Genomic DNA, 19,825 nt, shown 5'->3' with positions numbered 1-19,825 from the left:
GAACAGGAGGGAGGAGATTACTCTTTTTTTTAGCCGGTTGTGACACGTTAACAGCTAATATTACTGGTAAATTCACTGTTAGCCTAAGATATTTCTATAACGCTGTCCACACTGCCATTCAGTACCACGAACAAGGACAGACCATAAGACAAAGAAAACCAACAGACAGTTTACCAGTATCAGGAATTGTATTTATTATATGTATATAATTGTTTAATTCATAATACTCAGACGATAACCCTCAATAGCTCATATCTGTGAAAACACTACTAGTTATAGCACAACCATAAGTGAAACAAAAAAGAGAAATAAAAACATTTTTTTTTAAACTCCCTTATGTATATAAAAAAAAAATAAACTCACTATAATAATAACAGCCATTTAATTAAAAAAGGACATTATTTAGAAAAATGCCTGACTATGCATGTTTTATTCATGTATTGTGTGCGTGTGCATATGTGGTGTGCAATGATGTGTGTATCTGTGAAAAAGTGAGTGATTGCGTATTGCAAACATGGTCCCGTTGGTTCATTCGCATGGTCCTCCGATGAGACTGGCGGTCAGTTGGGTCGTGTCGCTGGTGGGAGGGGGGTAAAAAGGGGTTGGGGGATAGTAAAGCAGCTTTTGGTCAGAGAACGACACAGACAGTCACAAGAATCCAAACATGCAGATACAAGTAAGGGGAAAGCCTCTGGAGTGCGTTTCAAAACAACAAAACACAGAGACACATGCATACATCCTGCCGATTGGAGTAGTGTCTGCTGTGTTTCAACCACAGACTATACACACACAATGAAACAGTGCGGACCAGGGTGTGAAACCGCAAACATGTGTTAGGACACTTGACACGCACACACTCAATAAAAAGTGTGACGAGCTCCAGTGAGCTTCCATGAAAAATCTGCCCAGAAAAGCAAGCAGATTGGAGGGAGGAAAAATAAGAAATGTAATTAACTGCAAAAGAGTAGGCCAATGTCTTGATTTAAGAGAAACAGTTAAAAAAATAAAACAAGAAAGAAAAAAAACAGAAGGGGAAAAAGTTTGGTTACTGTGGCAAAGTGCAGGTGCGATGATTGAGATGATTGACCCGAGTAACCCCTCTTCCCCCAACATGACTGACAGATGTCACTCAAGAAAGGCTCCTCACCTTTTAAAATCGGATCTGCTGTAATTTCTAGCCATGATGGGGAATATGTACAGGAGGAAATAAGAGAAAAAGAAATGAGTCAACAAATGGCAGCACAACCTGGGATGTGGTTTGGGAGGTCTCAGCCAATCAGAAGCAAGATAAATGTAAGGTGGGTGGGACCTGAGAGGGAAAGCCCTTTGAGTATAGCATGGCTGGTAATCGAGGGATGTGGAATGGATGATACTGCACATATGCACTGATCGATCAGAGGTGCGTTCAGTTCGCTTGAACATTTGCTACGTTGCGGAACGGTTTCCCAAAAACATTCTTGAACACACTTTGATGTGTGTTTGCTCATAACTGACAGCGTTTTAAAAAGGGCAGTAACCATGCTGACAGCGTTACTCAACCCCTCCCTGTTTATCAACTGGTCGTTCAGTACAGCATTGCTTGCGTTCAATTGAACGTTCCAGAATGTACTGAACACAGACCTGGCCTCAGATTTACTCTCCGCCTCCTTGTAAGGATTAGGAGAGGCTAAACTGATCCCAGATCTGAAAGTAGGGCCACTTCTACCAATGAATAGAGGCTTATAGCTTCTGAGGGGCTGAGGATGTGCTATGGCAAAATGGAGCAGTCCACTGTTAGATGCGAGTGGAAAATGTGACATTCGGAGATCTGACAGCGATGCGTTAAGCTCTGAGCAACAATCACCATAAAACAAAGAGCAAATCAGCCACTAATTACCATAGACACCGTAACCATGGCAACCATTATCAGTTTAACACAAGCTTGAAGTATAGGTCAGCCGGAAATCTGCTGATTCTGCCTGCCACCCTCCACAACTAAATAAATGAACAGTATTTACAGATCACTGTCCTCCCTGAAACGATACCAGACACATAAAGGGAGGAGAGAGGGAGGAATGGCAAACAGGCAGAGAACTTAACATTTTCTAATATGGAGGCCGATTTCAAGTTGAATTTGGTTTTGGGCAAAGAGAAACATACTATAGGTACCCCTCTCCAACAAAGATTGGAGTTTTTTTTCTTAACCTCCCATGTAAGGACCGGTGAGGGTCTGTGGCATGTCGCTGATCGGTGTTAGTGAGTCAGAGACTAGCACAGAAAGAATAGGGAAATCACATCAGCATGTCTAAGATGTGGGGTTATCCTGCCTGTTCTAGGTCATGCATTTCTATCGGAAAACTCTGAAGTCCTCTTTATAAGTGTGGATAGAGAAAGCCAGATGTGGGCTACAGCACAAAGAGCATTTAAGCCATTTCTCGTCTCTCCATGCCTCCATCCCACTCTCCCTTTGCCACTTTTGTACATTTCAAGAATGTATGCATGTTCATTTAGATGAACAACATACATCATTTCTAAAGAAAAGACAACGAAATATAAAACTTCAACATGCCAGTAAAATGTAGAATGTTTGTTTTTGCAAGTAAAGAATGTCTAAAAATCAGTGCCCCCACCCCCAAAAAAACCCATTAAATTATTGTCAAATATAAACTTCAAAACATACAAATACGACTCCTGACTGATCATAAACATTCAAATAACGGTGTACAAACCAAACCGCCATGAGATCACTCAAACAAAACCATGTATGTACACATATAACCAGCACCCATCCATCTTTTCTTTCTCTTTTTTTCTCAAACAACAATTCCATGGAGCAAGACAGACAGTTAAGGTGTTGGTTAATACAGTAACATATACTGTGGCTAGTGAGAAAGAGATGGAGAGAAAGAGCACAGATTTACAGAGAGGGGAAAAAAAGGCTCACAGGGAAGAGTGGTAAAATGGAGTCGGTCAGACGGGAGTAAGATTAAGGTCTTGCTTTTTAAACAGTACACACTCCTCGCAGAAAGCAGTTAAAGAAGAGATAGAGGGAAGAGTATCCTGATGGTGGTTAAAATGAGCACCGTAGTACTTAAAGAAAATATCCACCCAAAACCACTAATTCCTATCATTTACAGTGTCAATGTAAGAACAATATATTTGTGAACAAATGTTTCATTTTGTTGTTATAATAAGGTTGGTGGCAACATGTGAAAATGGAACCCACAATCCAATGCTCTCTTTATGGGCTGGCTGGCAAGCTGGCTAGCAAAATGTAGCTACACAAAATAACACCAGAGTCAATATCAGCATGTAAAATAGTTGTAAAATTGCCTAAACAAACAGCACTATCAATTTAGGAGTCTACAATCTCACCATGTTTAACCTGCAGCTCGATGTGCCTCGCAGAGCAGAGTCTGACATACGCAATGGAACCATGAAATGCATCATCAACTTAAAGAGCAGACAAATAGGAGAAATGTGGTGGACCCTCTGTTTAATTACATATTTCGAGGTAGGATTAATCCCAAAAATATGATCAACGGTTCATTCGAGAGATGACAACCTCCCATGTGACATCAGCCAGTATTCCAAATCTGACATGTATTATAGATGTTTTTGCGATATAACAGTCAAATTCCTATTAACTTACAGTGTAGTGAGAGCGGCTTTATTACAATGCTACGACATACCATCCTGTTGATTGGCAATAGCTCAGGATACACATGAAATAACCCAGGAATCAATAGAAAGTCGCTGAGATGCACATAAACAAAATAACACTCAAAATGGGTGAATCTTTCCTTTAAGTAGACAACAGTCCCCCCACCCAAAAAAAAAACTTCCCCGCGATAGAAATAAAAATATATATATAAGAAAATACTAACTGTTAAATGTTTCTGGTCCTTTTTTTTTTGTATGCTGTATATATATATATGTTGTTTTTGTATCTTGTCGTTTGGAGTCTTCCTGTTTCAAGACTCGCTTTGTCACTCGTCTTCAAAGCTGAAACACATATGAACAGGAGATGAAAATGACAAAAGAAAAATCGTCACAGCTAAGTGTCTTCATGTGTGAGCAGAATGTCCACCTATCTTTTTCAAAGCTCAAGTAAGCGTTATGGAGCGATGTGAGTGTATGTATGCGTGTGTACCTTTATGTCTCAGGAGCCCTGGTAGGTGGCCTGGAAGCGGAGCGTCTCTTCAAAGATGAGCTCCTTCAGCTTCTCCTTAGGCAGGTCATCCAGCTCCATGGTGAAGGTGAACGGCTCCTCTGCTACAGGCTACACACACACAATGAAAATACTACACTGAACAAAAGTCGAAACGCAAAATGTAAAGTTGGTCCCATGTTTCATGAGCTGAAATGAAAGATCCCTGAATTTTCCATACGCACAAAAAGCTTATTTCTTTCAAATGTTGTGCACAAATTAGTTTACATCCCTGTTAGGGAGCATTTCTCCTTTGCCAAGATAATTCATCCACCTGACAGGTGTGGTATATCAAGAAGCTGATTAAACATAATGATCATTACACAGGTGCACCTTGTGCTGGGGACATTAAAAGGCCACTAAAATATGCAGCTGTGTCACAATACAATGTCACATGTCTCAAGTTGAGGTAGCGTGCAATTGGCATGCTGACTGCAGGAGTGTCTATCAGAGCTGTTGCCAGAGAATTTAATGTTAATGTCTCTAGCACAAGCCCCCTCCGTCACTATAGAGAATTTGGCAGTATGTCCAACCGGCCTCACAACTGCAGATCACGTGTAACCATGCCAGCCTGAAACCTCCACAGCCGGTTTCTTCACCAGCGGGATCATCTGAAACCAGCCACCCAGACAGCTGATGAAACTGTGGGTTAGCACAAGGAAGAAACAGTCTCAGGGAAACGCATCTGTGTGCTCTTTGTCCTCAACCGCGTCTTGACCTGACCACAGTTCATTGTCATAACCAATTTCAGTGGGAAAATGCTCACCATCGATGGCCACAGGCACGCTGGAGAAGTGTGCTCTTCACAGATTAATCCCGGTTTCAACTGTACTGGGCAGATGGCAGACAGAGTCTATGGCGTTTTGTGGGCGAGTGGTTTGAGGACGTCAACAGAGGGCCCCATGTTGGCGGTGGGGTTATGGTATAGGCAGGCAAAAGCTACGACAGCTGATGAAACTGAGGAGTATTTCTCTGTAATAAAGCCCCTTTGTTCAGAAAAACTCATTCTGATTTGCTGGGACTGGTTCCCCAGGGGGTGGGCCTATGGCCTCCCAGGCCCACCCATAGCTGCACCCCTGCCCAGTCATGTTTAATCCATAGATTAGGGCCAATGAATTTAGGGCCAATGAATTTATTTAATTTGTCTGATTTCCTTGTATGAACTGTATCTCAATATAGTCATTGAAATTGTTGCATGTTGCGTTTATATTATTGTTAAGTATATTTTCTTAAGTGTAATAACAGTATACAACAAAATTATGTAACTATTCACAACACGCATCAGTCCCTGATTCAAATTTTTAAGATACGACTGCATCGGTCCACGGACACCAAACCGATCCAAATGCAGCACGCATCGTCAGAAAAAAAATAGATTCAAACGTTCAGAATTGCCGATTCACATTTTGTTGTTGCTCATATTACTTTCTACCTTCTGAAAATCTCGTACCGAACCGTTCAGCACAGAGACCTCGTTTCGGTCCGCACTGTGAACCCAAATAAATAAATTCAAGAAAATATATAAAAACACTAGGCCTATAGGCTATGCCTACGTTATGTTGTATGCCTCGAGTCATTCTGAGCTGGGGGAAAAAAAACAATTTCAGACTATTCCGTTGAAACAACTAGTGCCCATATGCAAACATTTTAATCTCAATTGCCGCATTTCAAACTGTCCTTTTGTGATACGCAGCCGGGACCCAGTTCTGTACAATGGCGAGTGGTGGGGTCGATAAACCAGGAGAATTCTCCATCATCAACATCAGGGAAAAAAATTGGCTTGGCCCCTAAGACCCTAACAAACTTTTACAGATGCATCCTGTCGGGCTGTATCACCACCTGGTACTTAGCCACTGTAACTAGCCGGCTACCACTCGGTTACTCAACCCTGCACCTTGGAGCCTGCTGCCCTATGTACATAGACATGGAATCCCTGCTCACTTTAATAAATGTTTACATACTGTTTTACTCATGTCACATGTATATTACTGTACTCTGGTCAATGCCATCCTATTTAACTATTGCTGTGTGTGCGCGCCACATACACACAATTCTATCCTATGTATTCTACAAATATACCAAATATTCTATCCACATACTGCCCATAACGTCTATACATCCCATCACATACATATACACTCCAGACTGACATTGCTCGTCCTAATATTGCTACATTTCTTAATTCCATAATTTTACTTTTAGATGTGTGTATTGTTGTGAATTGTTAGATATTACTACACCGTTGGAGGAACACAAGCATTTCACTACACCCACAATAACATCTGCTAAATGTGTATGGCACCAAAATTGGATTTCATTTTGACGGGCCGACATCACCCCAGTATTCCTACCACTGGAGCAAACAGCCCTTCGCAGCGGATTCTGACCAGGCCAAAGAAATTACAAGAGCAATAGGTATGTTTATAGCCACAAATATGCACCCATTCTCGGTGGTTGAGAAGAATAGGGTGTTTTCAGCACCTCTTGAAAGTGCTTATGAACTTCGCCCTCTCATACCCATTTCAGCAAACAAGTAGTACCCACTCTATATAAGCAAGCTGAAGGCATCAATTAATTATCCATGCACTTACTACATACTGTACGAACGGACTGCCAGGGCAACAGAGAGCTACTTAGCAGTTACAGCCCATCACATTAGCCCAGAGTGGGATATGAGAAGTACAATGCTACAGTGGGTTTGTTGAAACGTTACACGCCTATCAGTATCCTAATCAAACTGCGCACTGTGCCCAGCCTGACACCCTGACCAACGCTAGGTAGGCTGCCTGTCCTGAATCTTGCACATCTGCACAGCACCTTCAGCATTCAAATGCCAAAATGGCTTGCGCGATATTAGGCTTTATTACTATAGTTGAGTGACAACTCATATAATTTGCTTGGGTATTATCATCTATACACTGTTGAAAATGGTGTTTTACTGGAATAAAAGTAAGCTACTGGCTATACCTGCTGAACGAGGCTTGCTCACATACATACAGCTCAGAGAAGCCCAGCTCATGAGATCCAGCAGCAGATTTCTATTTAGAATGGAAAATGTGTTTATTCAAATGTTAGTGTATCGAATCACATCAATTTGTTCTCTGAACTGAATCGCTTCAAACTAAAATGTATCGTTCTTGTATCGTATCAGAGCCCATGTATCTAGATACGAATCGAAATGTCTTGAGGGAAAGATGCGCATCCCTACTGAGCCACGCTATAAAGCATGTGCAAAACGCAAACGAACCATGGCTGAAACAAATCCTGGACCTGCGGGAGTAGTCGGACCCCAATCCAGGACCAAAGTTTCAGGTATTGTGACTTGACAGCATGAGCCGCGTGGAACTTTTTGACCGTTAGAAAGCTATCATGTAAAATGTGGTCTATTTCTAGGCATTGTGAAAGCAAAACATATTTTGTAGAATTCTCAAACGCTTCAGGAAATTGAACCAGAGTAATGAATTTCATATGTGAAAAGGGCCTTCGATGGTTTCTGGACAGGGCACTACAGTATGTGAGGGCACTACAGTATGTGAGGGCACTATAGTGTATGTGAGGGCAGCCTGCTGCTGTCATACCTCGTCAGTGGGGTCGTAGTACTGCTCCAGATAGGGATGAGCCAGGGCCTCCTCTACCGTGATGCGCTTGATAGGGTTAAAGGTCAACATGCGGCCCAGCAGGTCCAGAGCTGGAGGGAGGGGAGGAGGGAGAGACGGGTGTTGTTAAAAAGGTCTTTAACAGGCATTCTGATTCCCATGTAAAAGCCTTTTGAGTTACTCAGCTATAATATTTGTTTTGGATAGAAATGCTCAACATCGGAGAAAAATGAATTCCCCCCCCTCTCATGGCTAACTACCAGGAAGTTTGAAAAGACATACTGAGTGGGCCGGGGAGCTTACATTCATGAACTCGCCTTGACTGACAGCTCTTTGAAACACCTACACAACCGGTCAAAAGTTTTAAAACACCATACCTGTTATTTCATAGTTTTAATGTCTTCAACGCTATTCGACAATGTAGGAAATAGTAAAAACAAAGGAAAACCCTTGAGTGAGTAGGTGTTCTAAAACTTTTGACCAGTAGTGTGTAAATCAACTTGGATGCAGTGGGGTCATGTTGCAGTAAAATCATCTCAAGCTAATTTTGTGAGACACAAAGCAACTCAAAGCACATCGAAATTGCATCAATGTTTGGCATGTCTCTTGGGATGCAGTTCACAGCAACACTGACGGATGTGTTGACAACTGAATGACTCTTCCCCCCTTTTGTTTCAAGCTGGCTGAAGACCTAGCTAACTAACACCAGACACAGATGAAAGGAGAAACATACAAGTATCTTTGCCATAGATGAAGTGTAAAATTTGTATTATATATTTGCTGACAGTCACAGTTTGGCACACTTCGCCAATGTTGGTTACAAGACTATACTTATTTAAATTAGGTAAGGGAATATTATGTTACCATTGGTGTATTAAAATTAGTTAGGGTGATGTCACCCTATCCCCTTACTAATCCCACCTCCTGAATCCAAGTGTTTGACATGGGGGAGGGGACCACCAACTTTATGATCAAACTTGATCAATGTAGTCATTTTCATACTTTGGTCAACATACTTTGATCTTGTTTCATCCAAATTGAATGACAAACAGGATTTTTAATGTTCATGACCTTTAAACAGATAGTTCTTCCCAAAATCAATAGATTATCCATAAATACCACAATCCAACATGAAAGGGAAGGATAGACACCTAATGTTACCATTTGAACTAGGTTGAAGTCTACTCGGTGTACCAAAAGCCAGTATTCCCATATAAGCTCACACATGAGTAGGAAAACAGGGACCACTAGTGAAGCTAGGAAAAGGGAAGTGTGAGTGTGTGTGTGTGTGTGTGTGTGTGTGTGTGTGTGTGTGTGTGTGTGTGTGTGTGTGCGCATGTAATGCTTGCAAATGCATTTGAAAACTGTGAATGTATGCATTTTGTGTGTGTTAGCATGGGAAGGTGTACACATACGTGTGTGAAAAATAATAAAACAATGCTGTTGTACTTGCCTTTCTTGCACTGACTTAGCTAATAGGTGCTTTATTGAAGAACACTCTTACTTACAATAACGATCTTACCTAATGACTCTAAGATGAATGCACTATCTAAGTCACTCTGGGTAAGATAAATTACTATAATGTAATAATGTGTGTATATGTGTATTCTACCCTTGCTGTCCGCCTTGGGGAACAGCTTGTTCCAGGGGACCTTGGGTTTCTCAGGCAGAGACTGCAGGTAGTTCCTGGCCTTCATGTTGATGATGCAGTTCAGGTCATCCGGAGTGGGAGAGCCCAGGATCCCTGCACAACCAATCACACACTTTAAACATGGGTCCTGTTCAGCAGGACACAAGGTAGCAAACAGTTGAAATGTTTTGAAAATGGAAATATAACATTTATACTGAACGGAAATTATAAGCACAACATGTGAAGTGTTAGTCCCATGTTTCAGGAGATCCATTTGTGCACAAATTTGTTTACATCCCTGTTAAGTGAGCATTTCTCCTTTGCCCAGATAATCCATCCATCTGATAGGTGTGGAATATCAAAAAGCTGATTAAACAGAACGATCATTACACAGGTGCACCTTGCACTGGGGGTAATAAAAGGCCCCTCTAAAATGTGCAGTTTTGTCACACAACACAATGCCACAGATGTCTCAAGTTGAGGGAGCATGCAATTGTCATGTTGACTGCAGGAATGTCCACCAGAGCTGTTGCCAGAGAATTTAATGTTAATTTCTTGACCGCGTCGTTTTGGAAAATTTTACAATATGTCCAACTGGTCTCACAACTGCAGACCTAATGGAAGCAAGCCAGCACAGGACCTCCAAATCCAGATTCAGGATTGTCTGAAACCAGCCACCCGGACAGCTGATGAAACTGTGGGTTTGCCCAACCAAAGAATTTCTGCACAAACTCTCAGAAACCTTCGCAGGGAAGCTCATCTGCGTCCTTGTCATCTTCACCAGGGTCTTGACCTGACTGCAGTTCTGCGTCGGAACAGAGTTCAGTGGGCAAATGCACACCTTCAATGGCCACTGGCACACTGGAGAAGTGTGCTCTTCAGCAATGAATCCTGGTTTCAATTGTACCGGGCAGATGGCAGACAGAGTCTATGCCGTTGTGTGGGCGAGTGGTTTGCGGATGTCAACAGAGTGCCCCATGGTGGCGGTGGTGTTATGGTATGGGCAGGCAAAAGCTACAGACAACGAACACAATTTCATTTTACCAATGGCAATTTGAATGCATAGATATACCGTGACAAGATACTGAGGAACTATTTTTGTTCAGTGTATAAGGCAAGTTCAGGTAAGTTTTGCATGTTCACCCTTCTCACAGACAGAAGCCAAAGTCAAGGATATTTCCAAAGGGTATTTCAGAAAAGAGCACACAGCAAGTCATGCAAAAGTTTGAGGGAGTGTCACACCCTATTCCCTTTATATTTGGATAAAAGCGTCTGCTAAATGGCATATATTATTATTATATTATATTGTCCTACTTTTGACTAGGGCCCATAAGGCTCTGGTCAAAAGAAGTGCACTAGATAGGGATTAGGCTGCCATTTGGATCGCAACCTGTCTCTCTCTCTCACCCAGTATGTGGTTGAGCTGGTCCAGGTAGTGCTTCCCAGGGAAGATGGGCCTGTTGGACAGCATCTCAGCCAGGATACAGCCCACTGACCAGATATCAATGGACTTGGAGTAGCCCTGAACAACACACGGAGTTAGTACAAACACATTCATTCACATACACAAAGGACTAGGCGTAGCCCTGACAGAGAAAACATGGTCCACAGACATGGAATCAATGCACAGTCCACACACACACACACACACACACCTTGGAGTTGAGCATGATCTCGGGAGCCCTGTACCAGCGCGTAGCCACATACTCTGTCAGGAAGCCTGTGTGGTCATGCTCTGGGTCAGCTATCCGTGCCAGCCCAAAGTCACAGATCTGACGGAAGAGGCTCGTTAAAACACGCAGAGAAGCATGTAGACACACATATGCAAAGCTTCAACTTAAAAAACAATTTGCAACAGAATCGGCGGAATAAATACGGGCCTGTTCATGCCAGCAAATCATCACAACGCCCTCTTCTGGTTAGAGTGTAGATACTTTTCTTCACACCTTGGTTAGACCCTAACCACTGGTCCAAGGTTAGATTTCCCCACTCTCTAATGGTTATGATTGGGTGATAGCTAGGGTAAACATAGGCGTATTCATAAGTGTCTCAGAGAAAAAGTGCTGATCTAGGATCAGGTGCCTCCTGTCCATTAGTGAACTGAGTATCACGAGTTCGCGCCCAGTGGTAGGCAATAGTTAAGGCTCCCAAGTGGCGCAGCGGTCAAAGGCACTGCATCTCAGTGTTAGAGGCGTTACTACAGACCCTGGTTTGATCCAGGGCTGTATCACAACCGGCAGTGATCTGTAATCCCATAGGGTGGCGCACAACTGGCCCAGCGTTGTCCTGATTTGGGGAGGGTTTGGCCTGGTTAGGCCGTCATTGTAAAATAAGAATTTGTTCTTAATTGACTTGCCTAGCTAGATAAATAAAAAATAATTGAAAAGGCAATACTGACCATAGAACAGCACTTATACTCTGAAACGTTTTATAAATATCAGCCCCGATCTTAGACCAATGGGTAGCTAACCATGCCTTAAGGTTACAGTTGGGGTTAGTTATAGTGTTATAGTTAGCAGTAGTAGTATTGTAGATATAGGGTTAGTAGTAGTATTCTGGTTATCATTACCTTGAGGTCGCAGGTGGTGTTGATGAGCAGGTTGGAGGGCTTGAGGTCACGGTGCAGCACGTTGGCAGAGTGGATGTACTTCAGGCCTCTCAGGATCTGGTACAAGAAGTAGCAGGTGTGGTCGTTGCTCAACATCTGGGTCTTCAGGAGCTTGTACAGGTCTGTCTCCATCAGGTCCTGCACTATGTAGCTGGGAAACAAGGGGTTAAGGAGCCTAACGAACAGAGGGGGACCAAACCATAATCCATGTTATTCTGTTAGATCTAGGCTTGAAAAGGCCCGTCTCCATGAGGTTCAGCACTATATAGCTGGGAACCAGCAGGGGGCACCATTTAAAGAGACAACAGAGGATGAAGAGGAATATGACAGTTACAGGCACTACGGGACAACAACCACATATCCATTTGAACCTGACCGTAAACAATTCCCTGTATTAAGTGTGAATTTTTGGTGGATTTTTAGTAAACAAAGGCCTTTACACACCCATAATAATATCACGTAGTCCCCCCTGTATTGCTAACATTTACTTCCAGTAATTTTCGCTTCAGCGCAGGTCCAATGAATTTGCTTATTTTACAATGCTTCTGGATGGAATTATAACACTGAAAACAAAGGTTAAGTCATCAACCTAGGAACAAGGAAATACTGCATTCATGCAAAACATTTAGGGACTGCACGTTATTTATAATGAGGGATACTTGGAGAAAAATTGGACAACTCTTAAATGAAAATGGATGGCCCTCCCTTCAGTAAAATATTTGTACCAGACCCTCCCACAAATGTAATTTTTTCAGACCCTCCCCTATACCCCCCAAAATAATTAAAACAAGGTATATAGCAGAGAAAATGCATACCATTTACCCTCACTCCTTGGACAGACCAGAGCCTTAGCTATGCAGTTTCAGAAACTGTTTTTTAAACTTTATAATAAAAGCATTTTTAAAAATGTATTTACCTTTATTTAACTAGGCAAGTCAGTTAGGAATAATTGGGACTCCCAACCACAGCCGATTGTGATACAGGCTGGATGAATTTCATAAATCTATCAAGGTATTTGCTGGTCTGAGAAAAAAATAGCCTTTGATTAAACCCATTTCATGCAATTCTACGAAAAGCTGAATATTTTTTTAATACCACACCAGAGCATGTGAGCTGAGTGGAGCGAGGAGCCATGCTTGTTTTGCAGGTGGGTGGAGCAGATGTAAAAAAAAATAATAATAATAAAAATTATAATAACAAGGTTGGCCTTCAACCCAGTCCAATTTCAATCCGGGGACTGTTCAGCCATGAGCTCTGGGCATGCTCTTCCCTGCATATTTCGGTTCCTTAATTACTATTATTTTAATTAGGCCTATTCTGTTGTATTTATTTAGCCTACCCACCACTAGTAATAAATTAAATAAATAAATCAGACAGACAGACAGACAGACAGACAGACAGACAGACAGACAGACAGACAGACAGACAGACAGACAGACAGACAGACAGACAGACAGACAGACAGACAGACAGACAGACAGACAGACAGACAGACAGACAGACAGACAGACAGACAGACAGACAGACAGACAGACAGACAGACAGACAGACAGACAGACAGACAGACAGACAGACAGACAGACAGACAGACAGACAGACAGACAGACAGACAGACAGACAGACAGACAGACAGACAGACAGACAGACAGACAGACAGACAGACAGACAGACAGACAGACAGACAGACAGACAGACAGACAGACAGACAGACAGACAGACAGACAGACAGACAGACAGACAGACAGACAGACAGACAGACAGACAGACAGACAGACAGACAGACAGACAGACAGACAGACAGACAGACAGACAGACAGACAGACAGACAGACAGACAGACAGACAGACAGACAGACAGACAGACAGACAGACAGACAGACAGACAGACAGACAGACAGACAGACAGACAGACAGACAGACAGACAGACAGACAGACAGACAGACAGACAGACAGACAGACAGACAGACAGACAGACAGACAGACAGACAGACAGACAGACAGACAGACAGACAGACAGACAGACAGACAGACAGACAGACAGACAGACAGACAGACAGACAGACAGACAGACAGACAGACAGACAGACAGACAGACAGACAGACAGACAGACAGACAGACAGACAGACAGACAGACAGACAGACAGACAGACAGACAGACAGACAGACAGACAGACAGACAGACAGACAGACAGACAGACAGACAGACAGACAGACAGACAGACAGACAGACAGACAGACAGACAGACAGACAGACAGACACACAGACAGACAGACAGACAGACAGACACACAGACAGACAGACACACAGACAGACAGACAGACAGACAGACAGACAGACAGACAGACAGACAGACAGACAGACAGACAGACAGACAGACAGACAGACAGACAGACAGACAGACAGACAGACAGACAGACAGACAGATTCCCCATTTGTCTCTGATTCAGATGGGTTGGGTTAAATGTGGAAGACACATTTCATTTGAATTTATTCAGTTGTACAACTGACTAGGTATCCCCCTTTCTGGGTAAAAGAATACACGTCCCTCATGCACTCGATGCGGCGGGCCCTCAGGATGTCGTTGATGCTGATTATGTTTTCATGGCGGAACCGCAGCAGGATCTTGATCTCCCTCAGTGTGCGCTGACAGTACGTCTGATGCTCAAATGGACTTATCTTCTTAATGGCCACGCGAGAATCTGTCATGCCGTCATTGGCCGAGCTGCGTGGGGTGGAGGAGAGAGAAGATAGAGGGAGAGATATGGGGGAGAGTTAGGAGAGATGGGATGTAAGAGAGAGACAGGGAGAGAGAAAGATGTGGGGGAGAGATGGGGAAGAGAGGGCTCCAGTTACAACCTGCACAATAAGCCCAGTACATTGCATATGACATGGCAGTTCTTTATAATAGTGACACAGTGATGACTGACACGTGAGCATGAGCACAATGAGACAACCAGAGGAACCATTGCAGAAGAGGGGCTCATATTGAATTATTAAAGGTTAGGCTCTAATTGACAACTTAGTAAATACAACTGTCAAGGAAATGTAAACGTTCTTGAGCCATTAAAAATAAATATTCAGTCTATACACGGTTTTGATTACATTCAGTGTGCTTGCTATGGCGTGCCCTAGGAAGTTCTGCATTTGGTCAAAACTGTCAAGTATGAAATAATGGTGTAACACTTTCCCATTGTTTAGTTAACTTGGATAAGGTCAGAAATGCTTGCCTTGACTCGCAAGTCAAAACTTGCCTTGCTGACTTGACATCCATACACCTACAAGAGGTAGATAAAATGTTGATACTGCATATAGCTGTAAAGTCTGCTTCCCTTTACCATATAAGGACCAATAAAAACATCTGAAATCGTGCTAAACTCAATCTTTGATCTTGCTTAATTAAACAATTATCTCGCCCACCTTGTGCACTATGCAACATTGCACAGAAAGCCTCGCGAGACATTTTCTATTAGAAAACTAGTGGTACGATCAGTGAGGTTGGTTAACTAACCAACGAACTGTTTAGTTAGCTACCGGTAAATAACGAGCTAGTAACAGTTGACCCCTCAAAAATCGACTCACGCGGTGTGAACGATGGACTGTTTAAATGTATTAACATTACAAAGACCTGCGCAATCACTTCATCCCACTTCCTGTATTGAAAAAGATTTTGGCAGCCTCATAATAACCACGCCTATTAGCGACTTAGCTAGTTAGGTAGCTATTTGTAAGAACGTTTTTAGCTAGCAAGTTAGCCTGCGTTGCGGTTATAATATAGCTAGTTAGTTTGCAAACTATCTAGATTGCTAGCGTTGTTTGCCCCAATGTACTACAAATGACGTATGCTGTGTCTTGTAGAAACTAGCTTGTTCGTTTTATGCAATTGTGCACGTTACTGGGATACAATAGGTGGGCATCAAAACATACTAAAACCACACAGCGTAGCTAGCTAGTAATTACCTACAAACCTAACTACTGTAACGTTAGCTAGATAAGTGAGCCAAACGCTGTCAATCTGTTGCTAGCTAGCCAGTTAACTACGTATAAATAGTTTCACTACAAGTGGTAACGTTAAGTGCAATTGAATACACAACAAGGGTATGTGCAGACTTGTGCGTTTACATCCAGATAACGTTAGTTGTCAATATGTCAATTATTAGGCGATATGGGGAGGCAGTGAGCTAGCCAACGCCTTCAGGCGAAGCTTAGCTGGCTTGTTTAAAAAAAAATATATATATATATATACTGAAGGCAACGTTTTTACGGCGAACATTGTTTATTTTCTCTTACCAAACCATTCCATAGGCCCCTTCCCCGATGTACGAGAGGTTGACATAGCGGGGTCCAACGTCAAAGTTCTGCCCCTTTACCACCTCCAACACGGGCTTGATCCCCGCAGCTCCAGTAGCTCCCTCCGGCTCAACAGCCCCGGCGGCACTAGTATTCGATCCTGTAGCTCCAGTCGAAGCAGCACTGTTGCTCGAATCCGCCATGATTCAGTCTAGAAATCTACTACTTTCAGTCAATATTTGGGAGGTGGCCTGGCGTAACCTCTAGAAATGACTTCAGGTTGATAGGAATGTTAAATATGTTTCGTTGACGGATGAATACGAGTCGTTCAATGCCCCCCTCCAGAGTGTGTAAATGAATTCGTTTCTAGTTCTTCTTTGCTTTGGAATTTTAGCAGCGGTTGACATCCCAACTATGCGTTACTGCCACCATCTGGATGGCAGGCTGAATAGAACAATTTAAACCGAACCCAAATCAAAGGGAAAGGGGGATACCTAGTCAGTTGTGCAACTGAATGCATTCAACTGAAATGTGTCTTCCGTTAAGGGGATACCTAGTCAGTTCCACTTGAATGTATTCAACTGAAATGTGTCTTCCGCATTTAAAAGTGATCCAATGTGATGTTGATTGTGATAAAAACCTTTATTTCCCCATTTTCCCCACACCCAGGACATGTTTCATGTATTTTTACAACCCATTTTACATTTACATGTTAGTCATTTAGCAGACGTTCTTATCCAGAGCGACTTACACTTATTGCATTCACCTAGGGCCTCCCGAGTGGTGCAGCAGTCTAAGGCACTGCATCTCAGTGCTAGAGACGTTACTACAGACCCTGGTTCGATCCCGGCTGTATCACAACCGGCCTTGATTGGGAGTCCCATAGGGCGGCACACAATTGGCCTAGCGTCGTCTGGATTTGGCTGGGGTCGGCCGTCATTGTAAATAAGCATTTGTTCTTAACTAACTTGCCTAGTTCAATAAAAAATATAAAAAAATCTTAAGATAGCTGGTTGGGACAACCACATATCACAGCAGTGGTGGACAAAGTACCCAATTGTCATACTTGAGTAAAAGTATAGATACCTCAATAGAAACGTACTTAAGTAAAAGTCACCCAGTAAAATACTACTTGAGTAAAAGTCTAAAAGTATATGGTTCTAAACATACTTTAGTATCAAAAGTAAATGTCATTTTTAAAATATACTTTAAGTATCAAAAGTTTAAAAAATATTTTTAAATTCCTTCTTTTAAGCAAAGCAGATGGCACCTTTTTCTTGTTTTTAAAATGAATGGATAGCCAGGGGCACACTCCAACACTCAGACATCATTTACAAAAGATGCATTTGTGTTTAGTGAGTCCACCAGATCAGAGGCTGAAGGGATGACCATGAGTTGTTGTCTTGATATGTGGTGAATTGGACAATTTTCTTGTCCTGCGGAATGTAGTGAAGTAAAACTAAAAGTTGTCAAAAAATAAGTACTTTACACCACTATATCACGGTCATTGTAAGTTCATTGTTTCCATTCATACTTGAGTATACCTTAATAGAAAATGACTCAAGTATGAAGCATGAACAACAATCACATGAAGGTTTTGATAAACGAATTTGAACACAGATAGGGGAGGTGTAAGCAATATATGAATATAGTGGATAGGATAAACAACCAATGTTCCCTCTAAACTTCTGCGTGCGCGCAGTAGTCCCGAGACTGCTGCGCAATATTTCTGTAGAAAACTTAACAATAATGACGACACCTTCGCCGCTCGGGGAGTGTCAGCGATGAGACAACGTCGAAATTAAGGAGAAAATGGTGGCTGTTGGCAGTAGATACACTCAATTCAGCTGCCGGGTTTGCCAACTTTTACCGTTTTTAACCATTTCATGTGTCTAGACTAGAGAAACAAACTGCATTCCCGGTATGCCCAGAGAGCAAATCAAGTGCACATTCGGTTTCCGCGGGCTAATCGGCTGGCTCAGATGACGGTGTTTGCAGGAATGAAGAAGGCATAAAAGAAAGCTACAGCAAAATTGATACTGTGAGATTTCAAAACCATTTTCACTCAGCGCTACAAGTACTTCAGAAGTAATAAATGAGTAGAAAAGTGTTACTATAGCCCTTTTCTTTTTTTTTTTCTTAGGGGTGGATCAGCTTAATATTGCGGAAAGATTGTTGCTTCCATCAATGTAATTGTCTGCATAATTTCCAATCCCCATATCTTTTTTTGTTGTAAATATATATCCATATATGCACATTTAACAGTTGTTAAAGTACTTTGTGAATTTCATCAGGTTCTTAAAACACAGCACTCGTCCAACCCGGAAGCCATCCGCACCAATGTGTCTGAGGAAACACCCTGCACCTGGCAACCTTGGTTAGCGCGCACTGCGCCCGGCCCGCCACAGGAGTCGCTGGTGCCCGATGAGACAAACTCGCCAAACCCTCCAATTGTGCGTAGCCCCACGGACCTCCCGGTCGCGGCCGGTTACGAAGGAGCCTGGGCACGAATCCAGAGTCTGGTGGCACAGCTGGCGCTGCAGTACTGCGCCACCCGGGAGGCCGTACTTGTACTTTTTAGGATGAAATTAACATTCTGTATTCAACATGTGGTTAAAAGCTAGCTAAGGTATTAGCACGCCCTTTATTGTATGTGTGAACGATGGCTAGCACCTCAAATGATCCCAGTCCCTTGTATTGTGCATATGTTGTAGAAAGAGGCGACGGTTCGCAGAACATATATTCTCTAATGTTTTATTTTGTTTTTAGATGCAGATATGTGGTTTTATCTATGTAAAATATATGTTGTGTGTTGATGCATAGTAAGGAGAGGCTGTACTCATTTTTGTATTCTAAAATCATTTTGATGCACTATGAGAGAAAGAGGTCAACGATGCTCAGAACATAGGTGCTCTACAAATGTTTTATTTTCATCTGGATGCAGGATGCAGAGAGTGAATTCTGATTCATTAAAACAACCTGATCTCCAAAGTCCACGTCTATAGTCTCAATCAACCACACACAACGCAGAGTTACAGCGGTGCAGTACAGCACCGATTACACATATACACACATATACATACACATACCTATATAGATATACACACTTTTTTTTAGAATATACCTTTATTATTCTCCACAAACCCTACCACCCTTACCCCAATTGGAGTAAACGAATAAACAATGACACTTAGGCTTCTACCTTCAGTTTATACATCTTATACCCATTTTACAGACACAATCTATTTTACAATAGTTATATTTTGTTTGTTTTTAGTCCTTCCTTTATTTTACATTTACATTTAAGTCATTTAGCAGACGCTCTTATCCAGAGCGACTTACAAATTGGTGCATTCACCTTATGACATCCAGTGGAACAGCCACTTTACAATAGTGCATCTAAATCTTTTAAGGGGGGGGGGGGATTACTTTATCCTATCCTAGGTTATCCTTAAAGAGGTGGGGTTTCAGGTGTCTCCGGAAGGTGGTGATTGACTCCGCTGTCCTGGCGTC

At 42.3% G+C, this 19,825-nt stretch overlaps 1 protein-coding gene and 1 long non-coding RNA gene across 2 annotated transcripts; one reads left to right on the top strand and one right to left on the bottom strand.

The window, feature by feature from the left end:
* Positions 1-169: 169 nt before the first annotated feature.
* Positions 170-16,718, bottom strand: LOC118358931 (mitogen-activated protein kinase 1-like). Its single transcript, XM_035736953.1, has 9 exons — positions 16,313-16,718; positions 14,565-14,747; positions 11,985-12,174; positions 11,071-11,187; positions 10,823-10,937; positions 9,398-9,529; positions 7,768-7,877; positions 4,133-4,261; positions 170-3,984 (listed from the first exon to the last, which is right to left on the bottom strand). The coding sequence occupies exons 1-8, from the start codon at positions 16,513-16,515 to the stop codon at positions 4,142-4,144; spliced, it is 1,170 nt and encodes a 389-aa protein (XP_035592846.1). The 5' UTR covers positions 16,516-16,718; the 3' UTR covers positions 170-3,984; positions 4,133-4,141.
* Positions 16,719-18,077: 1,359 nt separating this feature from the next.
* On the top strand, positions 18,078-19,272 carry LOC127912231 (uncharacterized). The gene is made up of 3 exons (XR_008081602.1): positions 18,078-18,353; positions 18,456-18,501; positions 18,607-19,272. It is a non-coding gene; the product is annotated as an uncharacterized LOC127912231 (long non-coding RNA).
* The last annotated feature ends 553 nt before the right edge of the window (positions 19,273-19,825 follow it).

Source organism: Oncorhynchus keta, chromosome 26 (genome assembly GCF_023373465.1).
Source record: "Oncorhynchus keta strain PuntledgeMale-10-30-2019 chromosome 26, Oket_V2, whole genome shotgun sequence".
Taxonomy (NCBI): Eukaryota; Metazoa; Chordata; class Actinopteri; order Salmoniformes; family Salmonidae; genus Oncorhynchus; species Oncorhynchus keta.
The sequence above is the reverse complement of the archived record's forward strand: the minus strand, read 5'-3'. Positions and strand labels throughout refer to the sequence as shown.

Coding starts and splice junctions, on each gene's coding strand:
- LOC118358931 (XM_035736953.1), bottom strand. CDS start 16,515: ATGGCGGATTCGAGCAACAGTGCTGCTTCGACTGGAGCTACAGGATCG. Junction 14,748..16,312: donor GGGGCCTATGGAATGGTTTG/GTAAGAGAAAAT, acceptor CACCCCACGCAG/CTCGGCCAATGACGGCATGA. Junction 10,938..11,070: donor AGATCATGCTCAACTCCAAG/GTGTGTGTGTGT, acceptor TGTGTTGTTCAG/GGCTACTCCAAGTCCATTGA.